The 14,465-nt window shown below is 37.7% G+C and overlaps 1 protein-coding gene across 3 annotated transcripts in view; it reads right to left on the reverse strand.

The window, feature by feature from the left end:
• The window catches only part of BZW2 (basic leucine zipper and W2 domains 2), a 60,849-nt gene that overhangs the window by 30,838 nt on the left and 15,546 nt on the right, over positions 1-14,465 (reverse strand). For all 3 annotated transcript variants that reach the window (XM_058446686.1, XM_032760054.2, XM_032760046.2), the window contains exons 2-3: positions 10,636-10,700; positions 1,882-2,058 (exon numbers count right to left, since the gene is read on the reverse strand). In XM_058446686.1, coding sequence (XP_058302669.1) covers positions 1,882-2,058; positions 10,636-10,693 — 235 coding nt within the window. In that variant the 5' untranslated portion in view covers positions 10,694-10,700. The remainder of the gene's footprint in view (positions 1-1,881; positions 2,059-10,635; positions 10,701-14,465) is intronic.

A 14,465-nucleotide genomic window follows, 5' to 3' on the forward strand; every position in this document is an offset into this window, starting at 1 on the left:
AAGAGATTCTCCTGCCTCAGCCTCCTGAGTAGCTGGGATTACAGGCACCCACCACCATGCCCAGCTAATTTTGTATTTTTAGCAGAGACAGGGTTTCTCCACGTTGGTCAGGCTGGTCTCGAACTCCCGATCTCAGGTGATCTGCCTGCCTTGGCTTCCCAAAGTGCTGGGATTACAGGCATGAGCCACCGTGCCCGGCCCCTAAATATTCTTTAACATCCGTTTGGCTTGCTTTTTAGAATCATCCAGTATAACACTCATGGGTGTGCAAGGCAGCAACATTATTGCTGAATAAATACAAATCAGCATGCAGAATATCGTATTTGCATAATATCACCCATTCTCAAAATTTTATGAGGTAAAGGGATTTCTTTTTTCTTTTTGAGACAGAGTCTCACTCTGTCACCCCAGGTTGGGGTGTAGTGGCTTGATCTCAGCTCACTGTAACCTCTGCCTTCTAGGTTCAAGTGATTCTCCTGCCTCACTCTCTCTAGTAGCTGGGATTACAGGCAGCCGCCACCAAATCCTGTTAATTTTTGTATTTTTTTTATAGACACGGGGTTTCACCACGTGGGCCAAGCTGGTCTCGAACTCCTGACCTCAGGTGATCCACCTGCCTCAGTCTCCCAAAGTGTTAGGATTACAGGCATGAGCCACCACGCTCGGCTGCTAAAGAGATTTCCAGAAGGGAAGTAACCAAAATGTTAACAATGATTTTTCCCGGGTAATGGGATTTCAGCTCAATATAGGTAGCTATTATACTTAGACTTGAATTATCTACAGTCATAATGTAAGCTCTTCATAAACAATAAGAACAACAAAACTAATTCAGTATGTGTCGAAAACTAGCAATGCAGAATGACAGAAGGCCTAGTAGTCAATGGGGCCATGTACCAAACAGATTGCTTGAAATAAGAGCTCAGAGAAAAAGGAATTTATGGGCAGTTCCACCTCAAGATGGAGGAATGCATGCATATTCTTTTTCAAAGCCAAGGTAGGCTGGCTTAAGCAGTGTTTTCTCAAGGAAAGGCAATGATGGCACTTTGGGCAAGGCAATCTTTCATTATGTTGCATGTTCTTTGCATAGCAGGTAGACAGATACCTGCCCTCCCTCCTCAAGTCTTTTTAACAACTAAAACACTTGCACACATTTACAAACTGAAAATTCCTGGCATAGGAAATTTGACCATTTCTAGTGAAATACAGCTACCACAGGAACTAACTATAAGAACTCAGATCTAAGAATGACTATGAGAGGAAAAATGGGTGGCTATTATACTTAATAAATATTAGAATCATCTACTTAATAAACTTAAATAGTATTCTGAAGCCTACTTTCCTGATGCCTCTGTTCTATAAGGTATAGCTTTTATTTTGTTTTCACCTATCTTTAACAATTTCTAATCTTCTATCTTTAATTTTTCTACTTATACTTAATACTTAAATGATTTTTCAAAAACCAGGTTTAAACTATGTTTCTTATATGCTTTATTTATGAATGAAATGGCATTAATGAAACCTTGGAAATTTATACACTAAATTATAGTCTTTTGCAGAAATCACCCCTTTTATGGCCCCTCCAAAAACACTGAAAGATTAGGGACATACGAGAAAGGTGGCTTTTAGGAGAAGCAAAGTGGCCGACTTTGTTGTAACGTCAACCAAAGTCCTCCGTTCTATGCTTCTATTAACCAGTAATCGTTTCACATCTGCATTAATACCATTCCAAATCCTAAACCAGGTAAAAATTATAGGCTTCCATTTGTATTTTTATTAACTCTAATAAACATAAACTTATAAAGACTCTATCTTATAAGGAAATACTTCAATAGAATTAAAAATATATAAATATACTACAAGAAGCAATAATGCATGGTTTACCAAGCATACTGCCAGCCACCAGGATATCGAAGAGCGTGTCTGCATAGCGACGATAATCTAATCTTGAGCCTGTAGAGTCCAGAAATTTGGCTACAGCTTCAAGGTCATCACCAGCCTCATTAAGCCCCTGGACAAGTGTATCCCTGAAGACTGTGGGTTCGAATTTCTCTTTTTCATCTAAAATAAAACAATTCAAAATAATAGTCAAATAAATAAATACTGAGAGTATAACAATCAAAACTTAAATTCTATTTTATCTAAGATAGGAAAAAAAAAAATCCACAGAGCATCGCCAAAGAATGTACGAGAATATACAAATATAAACAAACAAAGAAAGATGGCAGAGGGGAATAAGAAGGGATGTCTCTTTTAAAATACGTTACTGTAGGCTGGGTGCAGTGGCTCACGCCTGTAATCCCAACACTTTGAGAGGCCAAGGCGGGTGGATCACCAGAGGTCAGGAATTCGAGACCAGCCTTGCCAAAAAAATGAAACTCCGTCTCTATTAAAAATATAAAAAATTAGCTGGGCATGGTGGTGGGTGCCTGTAATCCCAGCTACTTGGGAGGCTAAGCCAAGAGAATCACTTGAACCCAGGAGGTGGAGGTTGTGGTGAGCAGAGATAGTGCCATTGCACCCCAGCCTGGGAGACAAGAGTGAAACACTGTCTCAAAAAAATTTAAAAAAAAAAAAAAAAGAATTTACTGCGGAGTACTTAAATATTTAATAGATGTAATGAGCCATATATGTATATCTACAGCTTCAGGACAGATATGCTAAACTTTTTGGTCTCATGACCTCTTGACACGTAAAATGTACATTTGGAATTAGGATTCCAAAGGATCCTTTGGAAAACGACTCTGGAATCCTAATTACAAAGGATTAGGATTCTAAACTTTGGAACCCTAATTCCAAAGTTTGGGATCCTAACCCAAAAACTCTTTGGAATCCTAACTCCAAAGCATTCCAAAGGGAGTTTCTGTTTATGGAGGTTCAATCTATGGATACTTATTTTAAGAAATTAAAACAAAACATTTTATAGTATTTATTTAACAAAAAAATTAGTGAGAAGGAGAGTATTGTTTTATACTCTTGCAAATCTCTTTAGTGCCTGGCTTAATGGCAGACAGATCAATTTTCATATCCAGTGCATTCAACCTACTGCAATATCACACATCTTTAAACTCTAGAAAACTCCACTGTAAAATTATGAGAGAATGTGTGAAAGACGTGAATATCTTGGTATCATTATAAAAATGGTTTTGATTTTGTGGGGCTTCAGAGGACTGACAGGGATATAGATATTATATAGCTTTTTTTCCTTAGAAAGTGGATAAGACAAATACAGAGTAATCACAAAGGCACACATGAAAAGCATAAATGAGCTGTCACAGTGAAATGGACACATGAGCCTGCAGAAGTAGTTTGATGTGGTGACTGGAAGTTTGGGTTTGGAAGGAGTTTTGGTCTAGACTCTAGCAAAACCTTGTGGAAGGTCGACTTGGAGCCAGGTCTTCAACAAAGCAGGGATCAGATACTGTTGATAAGAAGTGAAGATGACAAACTACATGTCAGATTTGGTGGAAAAAAATGAGTGGATTAAAGGTAAAGGGTCTGTAGTTCAACTCAAAAGGACATCACCCTTTTTTTCCACACCCATTGAGAATAAGTCTGGATGTAAGGAGAGAGGAGCAAAGGTAGAACCCAAAACTTCAAAAGAAAAAATCATATCATAGATATCTCTAGAGAGAAAGGTGAAAGATACTGCAACAGAAGTGGGAGGGACGGAGGGAAGAGAATACTATAAAAATATTTCATAAATAAAGAGTTCTTGGAAATAAAAAATATGATAGAAAAAATAAAAAACTCAATGGAAGCATTAAGAGAAAGCTAAGATTATCTTTCAGAAAATAGAAGAAAGGTCAAAGACCTAGAAAATAGTAGCAAAAAGAAGAGAAAAAGGGCAGACCTGTCAAATATCCAAAAAAATACATCTAACAGACAGAATGAGAAAACAAAGGAAATTTTTTGAAAAATCTCAATAAATCTCACAGAAATGAAAGATTGTTTCCAAGTACATGGCTGTCTGGGAACCCAGCACAAAGATTGAAAGTGGATTGACACAAAGTACATTGATTACTGTGAGATTTCAGAATACTGGGAACAAAGCAATTATCTGAAGTTTCCAGGGTAAAAAAAAAAACAAGTGATATGTAAAAAGTATCAAGCAACTAAATTGCTCAACAGAAATACCAGACACAGAAGACATTTCTTCAAAATTATTAGGGAAAAGTATTTCCAGCCTAGAATTCTTACTAGTGTTCAACCAAAAAAAAAAAAAAATTTTTTTTTTTTTTGAGACAGGGTCTCACTCTGTCACCCAGGCTGGAGGGCAGTGGTGCAATCTTGGCTCACCATAACCTCTGCCTCCTGGGTTCAGGTGATCTTCCTGCTTTAGCTTCCCAAGTAGCTGGGACTACAGGTACGTGCCTGTGCCACCACACCCAGCTAGCTTTGGTACAAAATAATTGTATTTTCAGTACAGACAGGATCTTGTCATGTTGCATAGGCTGGTCTCAAACTCTTGGCCTCAAAAGATCCACCTGCCTTGGCCTCCCAAAGTACTGGGATTACAGGCACGAGCCACTGTGCCTGGCCCAGCCAAACTACTAACCAAGGGTAAGAGCAATATCAACATACATATACTGAAACACCCAAGGCCTCAAAAATGGATAATAACTGAAGAGTAAGTCGTGAGATCCCAGGCAAGAGGGAAAAGACAAGACAGGCAATAGTACTCTTGTGGATAATGGTGAAAGGACATTTCAAGCTTTTCCTTAAGTGTTCTGTATTAAGAGATTCATACAACAAAGGGAAAGGTTGGGGTTGGCTAGTTTTAAGGCACAGAAAACTAAGCCCCCCCAACTCAAGAGATAATTACATTTATTAAATCAAGAGATAACAAAATAATGTTATTTTTTTAAAATGCAGTCATATCATAGTTCAGCTGTGAATAGCATGTACAATGTCACAAAAATATAAACCCTAAACATTGGTGTAGCTGAAACTATGACACAATGAAAGAATAGAGAAGGACAGGAAGTATGGGGGTGGAGGGAAGCAAGCAATGAAAGAGAGCTGAATCATCATTTTCCATAGTAGAAAAGGCATATCTAGTATCTCCAACAGAAAAATCAAGAACTAGCCATACTATGCGCATGCATAACTTTGATAAAATTTAAAACTACATTTTAAAACCATATAGCAACTGCCTAGTTTGTACTGCTTGGAAGTGGTCTAACAGAAGGGCTGGGTTGTAAGTGGTTAACACTAGTCACATCAGCATGAGAACCAGAGAAGAATGGCATTCCCAGTACCAGTCACAGTCACGCAGCGTGAGATACTATAAAGACACACATAAATTAACTGGGACAATATTCATCATGAACAAGAGATAAAAAGTCCTTTTGATGCTGTAAGCAAAACATTATGCAGTCAAGAACATGCAAATGGTGACTGCAGAAAAAATATAATTAGGGTCTTGTTGTGTAGAGGGGGAGGAAAACGGATAGGAATTCTAGAGGAATACATTAGGTGGAGCGGGAGGAGGGGATAACTGTGTTTCTACACAAAAGGAACCCACTGAAAAGCAGAGAAAACTTCACCTCCCACTCAGGGTTTAGCCAACAGGCAATTCTCCTTCCTTGTTGAAAAAAGATATTTTCTTTCCTATAATATGAGAAAGTTGAAGTAAAACAACTACATGCTGTTATATTAAGTCTCGTGACCAGTTTCCAAAATCAAATAAAGTCATTCCCACAAAGGCCCCACAACATGGTTGGATGATTCAGGTGGTAGAACAGACTTTGACGATTTGAAAATTACAAATGGAGGCATTGGGAAATGTAAATGGGTAAATGAGGAAAAACCTAGAGTATGCCAAGAATCCGTGCGGAGGACTTTGTTTTCAATGTAAGACACAACTTAAAAACTTGTTTGTAAAAAGATCTTCATCCTCCCATTCCAAAAGAATTACCAGCAAAGAGAAAAAGGAAGATAGCATACCACAGCCAAGGATATTTCAACAGCGAGCAATAAGGGTAGTAGGTCAAAATGATTACTTACAGCTTGGGAATCTTAAAAACTTATGATGGACTGATAGGACTAATAATTGTTTTGCAGGCTGAAAAAAGCTCCCAGCTGCTAAAACAAAGTGCCCATCAAAATGATTAGAAAATTCCCATATAAGAAAATGGCAAGAACACTAATGAAAACTTGAGAAACAAGACAACATTGGAACTGAAGAGTCTTTTTCATCTGAAAGTACAGTAAATGTAGTTTGTATTTTATTAGAGGACAGTCTAGCAGAAATACTAACAAAATTCAAATGAAAATATGCCATTGCCTCCTTGGATTTCCATTTGGCAGTTCAAGTCTCCCTTGAAGTGAGAAGGATATAATTAGGGTCTCCAATTTAAACTGTGTTGGTGAATCATAATTGTGATACTCAAGAGTTAGTCATAATAGCCCTTGTACTGACATAGAGAAGAAATGGGCCTAATTCTGACACTCAAATATGCCTATACATTATCTAACTTGCTTACTGTGGGAACTACGGTCACTGGTTAAAAACACATTAGTGAAGTGATATAATAGCAGAACCTACATCCCTTTCTGGATGTCACTGAGATGTAGCAATGAATTTTAAAAATCACATTTTCTTTTTTCCTGTAAAATCAAATGTATTTTCTAATTATATATATACATATACTCATATTTGCACATATATTTCAAGATTTACAGGTTTACTCATTTAGTTACTAACACCACTTACTATAAAGCTAAAAGTGATTTAAAACCAATATTACATGGCTGGGCACGGTAGCTCATGCCTGTAATCCCAGCACTTTGGGAGGCCAAGGTGGATGGATCACTTGAGGCCAGGAGTTCTGAGACCAGCCTGAGCAACATGATGAAACTTCATGTTTACTAAAAAATACAAAAATTAGCTGGGTGTGGTGGTGCACGCCTGTAATCCCAGCTACTTGGGTGGTTGAGGCACAAGAATCTCTTGAATCTGGGAGGCAGAGGCTGCAGTGAGCTGAGATTGCGCCACCGAACTCCATCCTAGATGACAGAGTGAGACTCTCTCCAGCAACAACAACAAAAAACATTATTACAGAGCTAAAGTTTCAGGGAGAAACCTGAGCACATGGTCATGCTGAATGCCTGCAGTTTGGCCTGTTTTTCTCTCTCTTGTTTTCACTAATTGTAATCCAATTTTTCTAAAAATGTACAGAAAGACCAGTTTGATTATTAAATGTTTCATTTAGCAAAGCATAATCCAATTGCTCATGGGAGAAATTTTCATCCTTTCAGATTTCCACAAGCCACAGTAAAAAACATAATTACTTTGGAGAATATATCATAAGCGAGATATATTTCATAAAGGAAAAAAGAATCTGATTAGAGTTCTATTATATGATGTGTCCTGCCATGACGTTTGTATTTTAATGCTAAGCAATAACGACAATGCGATAAGAAATACACTGTCATACTAACTTGGCATGCAGGAGCATTGGCTTTGCTAGGAAATGTTTCAAAGTGAAGACATATCTTCAGAAAACAGCCTATCACAAGGACCTTGAAATATCCTCAGTAGTAATTTTCCCCAGCTCTACAAAACTGCTAACCACTTATTTGATGTCAGCCTCTTCATAATAGCAAAGAAAAGTTAAGGATGAGAAATCATCAGGAGGCATTTCACTACTAAGAGGAGCAGAAAATGAAGTTGATTCAATTTTTATTACCCCATCAGCAGTTGGGCACAAAATGGCTCAAGTGTTGCTTAAATCCCCAAGAGATACGAGTTATATAAATCCAGATCAACTGGCAAATAATATATATTTCTCAGTGGCTCTCCCTGAGTACTCCAACAGCACAATCTTGACCACCAAGTGATTCAGAGGCAAACCGGTTCTGAAGGAGAGAAAACTTTCTGGTTCTTAGCTGAAGACAAACTGTAAGGGCCAGTTTACTCACTGACTCATGTCTGCTGTTGTGCAACACATTCTGAGGCCCTCTCTTGAGCTCAGTTCCAGTGAATTAGCGTCACACTAATAAAGATGCTTGAGGTGGAGATCCAGCTCTGAGATTAACACGATCCCCCAGGGGCAGGCAATAGCAAACGTTTCTGTGCCTCATAGCTGGGCATATATTAGCTATTATCACATTACTAGGCTCCACAATACCTTCACTGTAATTAGGTTTCTGGACTATATTGTTCATTACTGACAAATCCTTTTAAAATCAACCATGTCCTTTTTTCCAAGACTGCTTTAAACAGTAAGACGATAAATTCTGGTTAGCACTTTGTGTTTGATACCTGCTTCCAGATGGCGAGGGGCAATGTAGTGGGGCACAATTTGTAAGACTAAGATGAGGACTAAATAGAGAAGTGGCTCAGGCTATACTTGTACTTATTCTTCTTATGGGGATAGGCCAGAAATGAAAAAAATAGAAAAGGGAGAGTGCAAAACAGAAAAACTGTACAAAGTAACTATTTTCTGGTCACTTAAATTTTAATTTTTATATTTTACTCTGAACATGAAGCTTCCCAGCAGACAGCACACAGTTAAATTCAGTCTTACTGCTTCCTAGTGACTCTTACAAACTCTTCTGATCCAAATGATCTATTATATTGCAATTTCTTTTCTGTCTGCATGACTAGACTTGTTACTTAAATGGACACAGCACTGCAAGAGAACACAGGCTACTTAGCACTGACTGCCAAAGGCATATAAAGTCAGTTATCGATGAAATAATTTAGTCCTCCAAGATCATTACATGGGATTCTGCTCCAACATCTTTTATCTTTATACATACTTCCTTAAATATTTTTCAGTAATTCCCTTCAACTTTATTTAATTTAATTACTCACATCATGTCTCCTCTTTGAAAAAGTTTCCCTATTGCGTTCCAGTTCAGCTTTTTTTTTTTTTTTTTTTGAGATGGAGTTTCACTCGTTGCCCAGGCTGCAGTGCAGTGGTTCAATGTCGGCTCACTGCAACCTCCCCCTCCCGGGTTCAAGCGATTCTCCTACCTCAGCCTCCAGAATAGCTGGGATTACAGGCATGCGCCACCACGCCTGGCTAATTTTGTGCTTTTAGTAGAGACTGGGTTTCTCAATGTTGGTCAGGCTGGTCTCAAACTCCCAACCTCAGGTGATCCGCCCGCCTCGGCCTCCCAAAGTGCTGGCATTACAGGTGTGAGCCACCGTGCCTGGCCCCAGTTCAGCTATTCTTATATCCAAGAGGACCTCTATATAATTATGCAAAACTGACTAAATATAAAATCATGTTTAAAATAGTCTTGGCTTGGTGTAGTGGCTCATGCCTGTAATCCCATCACTCTGGGAGGCTAAGACATGAAGATCGCTTGAGCCCAGCTTCAAAAACATAGCAAGACCTTGTCTCCACAAAAAAGTGGCTGCTTGGGTGGCTGAGGTGGGAGGAGCACTTGAGCCCAGGAGGTTGAGTCTGCAGTAGCTGTGATGGCACCACTGTATTCCAGCCTAGGTGTCAGAGCAAGACCTTATCTCAAAAATAAATATGCCAATAATTAATTAAAAATAAATAAATAGGCGGATCACAAAGTCAGGAGATTGAGACCAGCATGGCCAATATGGTGAAACCCCATTTGTACTAAAAATACAAAAATTAGCTGGGTATGATGGCAGGTGCCTGTAATCCCAGCTACGTGGGAGGCTGAGGCAGGAGGATCACTTGAATCTGGGAGGCGGAGATTGCAGTGAGCCGAGATGGCGCCACTGCACTCCAGCCTGACGACAGAGCAAGACTCCATCTCAAAATAAATAAATAAATAAAGTCTTTTATACAGGCCAGGCGCAGTGGCTCACATCCACAATCTCAGCACTTTGGGAGGCCAAGGGAGGAGGACTGCTTGAGGCCAGGAGTTCGAGACCCTGTCTCTACAAAAGAATTTTTTTTAAAACATAGCCAGGTGTGGTGGTGTGCACCTATAGTCCCAGCTACTTGGGAGGCTGAGGTGAAAGGACCACCTGAGCCCAGGTGTTTGAGGATGCAGCGAGCTATCATCACACCACTGCACTCCAACCTGGGTGACAGTGCAAGACCCTGTCTCTAAAAAAATATATAAAATATTATCTACACAAACAGAACGCTAAGATGAACATTATAAAAAAAAAGTCACTCACACAAATAGAAATTTTACCAGTCGTCATCAAAATGGGTCTATAACTACTCTTACCACAATTAAAGACACTTGAAAATATGGTTTTTAAGGGGAATTTAGGGCAATAGATTTATTTTGACTTCCTCATTTCTGAAAAATTAAAAAACTCTTCAATATCTCACTTCCTAATTTACTTTTCATTTTATCATCTTTGCCATCAACGTTTTCATAAAACGACAAAGAAAGCAAAAACCAAATACCATGCTAATGTCAAAACCAGTAAAATTTATCAATTGCCTTTATAACCTCCTAAGACAACCTGAACAGAGATATCTATCCCATTCCGTAAGTAGCACAGGCAAATTAAATAACTTGTCCAACAAGTAACTGGCAGTTCTATGGTTTCACTAAAGCACTTCAGATTCTACACTCAGAGCTCAAATGAGTAGAATCAGTGAGGCTGGGGGAAACAGGGATCATTCAGATTCTTCTCCAATCTTATATTTTGGTTACAACTTTAAACACACACACACAACCTACCCCTTTTCCGAGTTTTGAACCGCTGGCCTGTTAGCACTGGCTTCTGATGCTTATTCATAAAATTTCTGAAAACAAAGAAAATAAAGATTATGTATTTCAAATAAGCATTTTATATGGAAAACATATGGCCAATAAGTTTGGTTGAACATATGTTCAACCTCACTCATTACTGAATATGTCTCTTTTATTTTTTATTTTTTCAATTGAGATGGAGTCTCGCTGTTGCCCAGGCGGGAGTGCAGTGGTGTGATCTCGGCTCACTGCAACCTCCCTATCCCGGGTTCAAGCGATTATCCTGCCTCAGGCTCCTGAGTAGCTGGGACTACAAGTGTGAGCCACCATGCCCAGCTAATTTTTGTATTTTTAGTAGAGATGGGGTTTCACCATGGTGGCCAGGTCTTGAACTCCAGACCTCGTGATCCACCCACCTTGGCCTCGCAAAGTGTTGGGATTACAGGCATGAGCCACGGCACCCGGCATAAATACACTTTCAAAAATGAGATCTAATTTTAACTTCGCCTAGCAAAAATTTTAAAGTTTACCAATACTCAGTGTTGGCAAAGGACATAGGAAAAACAACCACAGACACCAACTTTGATGTAAAGATTAAACTCCATGAAATACTTTGAGGAAAATTTTGGTGAGTATTTACTATATTTACTATAAATATTTACAAGGGCATAACCTTGGTCCAGCAATACCCTACCGGGAATTTATCCTGTAGTTATATTCACACAAGAATGCAAATATACTTGTATATGTAAAAGGATTTAGTTGCAGCATTGTTGTATACATAAAAAATGGAACACGAAATGTCCTCAAATAAGTTATCATTTAGGCACCAAGTGGAACACCATGAAGCTTTATGAAAGCAAGAATTAGATCTAACTGTACCACATTTCTGATCCTGGCTACCTTTCTGACTATATATGTATGTTCAATACACATCTCGTCTCATCGCTCATTGAGTTCCAGTCACATTGATCTCTTTGTTGTTCTTCCAATAGGCCAGATAAGGTCTGGCTTCTGAGACTGTTCCTGCCTCTCTTTCAGGAAAGATCTTCTCCAGCTGTCCACATGGCTATCTCCTTGCAATCATTCAAATGCCTCCCTGAAAACGGAGGTCTTCTCTGACCATCTTCACCAAAATGGCCCGTTGTCACTAGCTCTCCTTACTTAGCTTTATTTTTCTTTAGCAGTGCCTGCCATTTTATTATTATCTCTTTGTCTGGGGTCTATACCCTCCATGAGTGTAACCTCCACTAGGACAGGAACCTTGTAGATTTTTATTCCATAGAGCTCCTTTAGCTCCTCCATTCTGTATCTTTTATATTAAGCAAAGTATAAACATATAATAAATACTTTTCAAATAAGTTGCTGGACTGATATGGAAAGATGCTCAAGGGATATTGATAGTGGAAAAAAGCAAGCTGAATAAAAGAATGTAAAGTACTTGGTTAAAAGGAGGGTGTATAGAATATATGGTTTTCTATGCAATAACAATTTAAGAAGGATACAAGAAACAGTTAATAGATTTTTAATTTTTTTGGTTTACCTTAATGGACAGGGATTTGAGTACTTTATACTATTTTACTGGATTTAATACACAATTTAAAAAATGTAATATATTATCTTTGAAAAAATGTAAGGCCTGCTCCATAAGACTTCTTAAAAACTGAGAATACGCTTGCTGACTTAAATATTATAAACTGAAAATATGTCTAGATTGCTTCAATTATGAAGGCCAAACATTCAATATAACATGCATTATTCAAGCGAATTATTTAATTACCTTCCAAACCTTTTAGATATTCATTTGGAAATGTCTAGATTTCCTTAATTACTTATACCATCAAACAATAAAAAATTTACATTATTCAAGTAATTTAATTACTCCTGAAAGTTTTTTTAAAAAATCTTTAAGAACATGAAAAAATTATTTATGTACCAAATTTTCCCTCTTATGCATAAAAGAGAAACTTGTAGCTTCACATAATAAAAAATCTGTTTATTATTGAAAACTTCAAGTTAATCATTATTTTAGAAGGGAAACTAATAAAAAGTCACATAAAAACAAAAAAAGTAATTACATGGTTTGAGAAATAATTTTTATCAACCCTATAAAGTAAAATGAACTTAATACATCACGCTTTGAGATTCAAAGGTTATTAAGCCAGAATCCACGCCCTCGAGAAACTCGCTGGGAGGGATAAAATTCAAACGTTTGCAACACAATGTACTAGTTCAAACAGTAGAAACACAGACCAGAGTAAGAATAAAGTAATTGATTGCTTATGTGTACGGGGCAACAGCAACATATCGAAATCATCACAAATGCTATAAACTTAATCAATGAATTCCCGTTTCACTTGATGGATGTTGAAAACAGAGTTTCTAATGCATCATTTATATTTACTGCAAAAGTTTCATTCAGAAACTTTCCTGCTGGCATTATAAACAGATTCACTCTGGATCAGCCAATACTTTATTGTTGCAAAAGTGATGATGATATACATATTACTGTCTCCATATCTCCCAAACACAAATATTATACAAAATGTATCTGTGTTAGCAAAGAAAAATATGTGTCAAGAATTTGGGTGTTGGGTCTTGTACCAAGATGCAAAAAGAATGTAGCTCAACTAGACAGAAATCTCTCCAGCAGACTTCTCTGCCAAAGATTTTTTCTTCTTTCTTTCTGTCCTTCCCTTTTCTTTCTCTCTCCTTCCTTCCTTTTTTTTCTCTCTCTACTTCCTTAGAGATGAGGGTGTTACTATGTTGACCAGGGTGACTTCAAACTCCTGGACTCAAGCAATTCTCTCATCTCGCCTCTTGAGTAACTAGGATTACAGGCACACACCACTGTGCCAGGCTAAAAATGGTTTTTAATTTGTAATTTAAAAAATTCTAAAGTGTGAGTCTTTCCTAAAAGTTTTGTTTTGGGGTTTAGAACACAAACTCATGGAATTCCCTAATTAACTCTTTGCACCTTGTTTCTATTTTTTCTGTTAATGGAGAAGTACCACCAAACACAGCATATGAAAGAATTACTCTATTTTCAAATGTTAAGCTTTTATACTTACTTCCTTTCTAAGCATAAAAGTTTGTTTCTTTATAACCCAGGTATGTGGGCTTACTTCTCATACCCTTGATATATTCCATGTGGAGAAACACACAATAACATGTAAACATAAAAATGTATGCAAAGACTTTGATATAACACCCAAAATTAAAACAAACAAACAAAAACTCACCCACCGGTGGTGACAGACTAAATGAAGATATTCTGCTCTCCAAGAGTGTCTATCCTTTAGCTGTTACTATTTGGAGCAGAGGCCCCACTTCCCTCTAAATTTAGCTCTTCATGCTACACTATAATCTGCTCCAGTAAGGGTCAGCCTTTATAAGGTACTCACTGAGCCCTTATAAAAGCCCTGGCCTAAGAGAAGCAAGGATACTTTGAATAAGAAACTGCTAGCTTCAACCTAGGAAAATAACAAAGAAACAGTAACAAAGACAGTTCTATTAGGCCAATGTCAAAGGCTGTTAGTACACTGCCCTACAATGTATTTTCAAATCTAATAACTAAAAATACTTAAGTTTAAAAAAATAAAAGTTTAACATTATCCTCAGAGACAAATCCCCGTGGGGGTACAACCTATGCATCATTGACAATTTGGCTTCTGTTTTAAAAACTATAAGCCACACACAAAATACGCACGTATTCTACCAAAATGGAACAGTTCCATGGTTTAAAATAATATTAAAATTGTATGTGAAATGGTAAACAAAATGGACTTAAGTATTTCACACGTCATCTAAGAGACTAC

The sequence above is a fragment of the Hylobates moloch genome, unplaced genomic scaffold (assembly GCF_009828535.3).
Source record: "Hylobates moloch isolate HMO894 unplaced genomic scaffold, HMol_V3 SCAFFOLD_1, whole genome shotgun sequence".
In the NCBI taxonomy this organism is placed as follows: Eukaryota; Metazoa; Chordata; class Mammalia; order Primates; family Hylobatidae; genus Hylobates; species Hylobates moloch.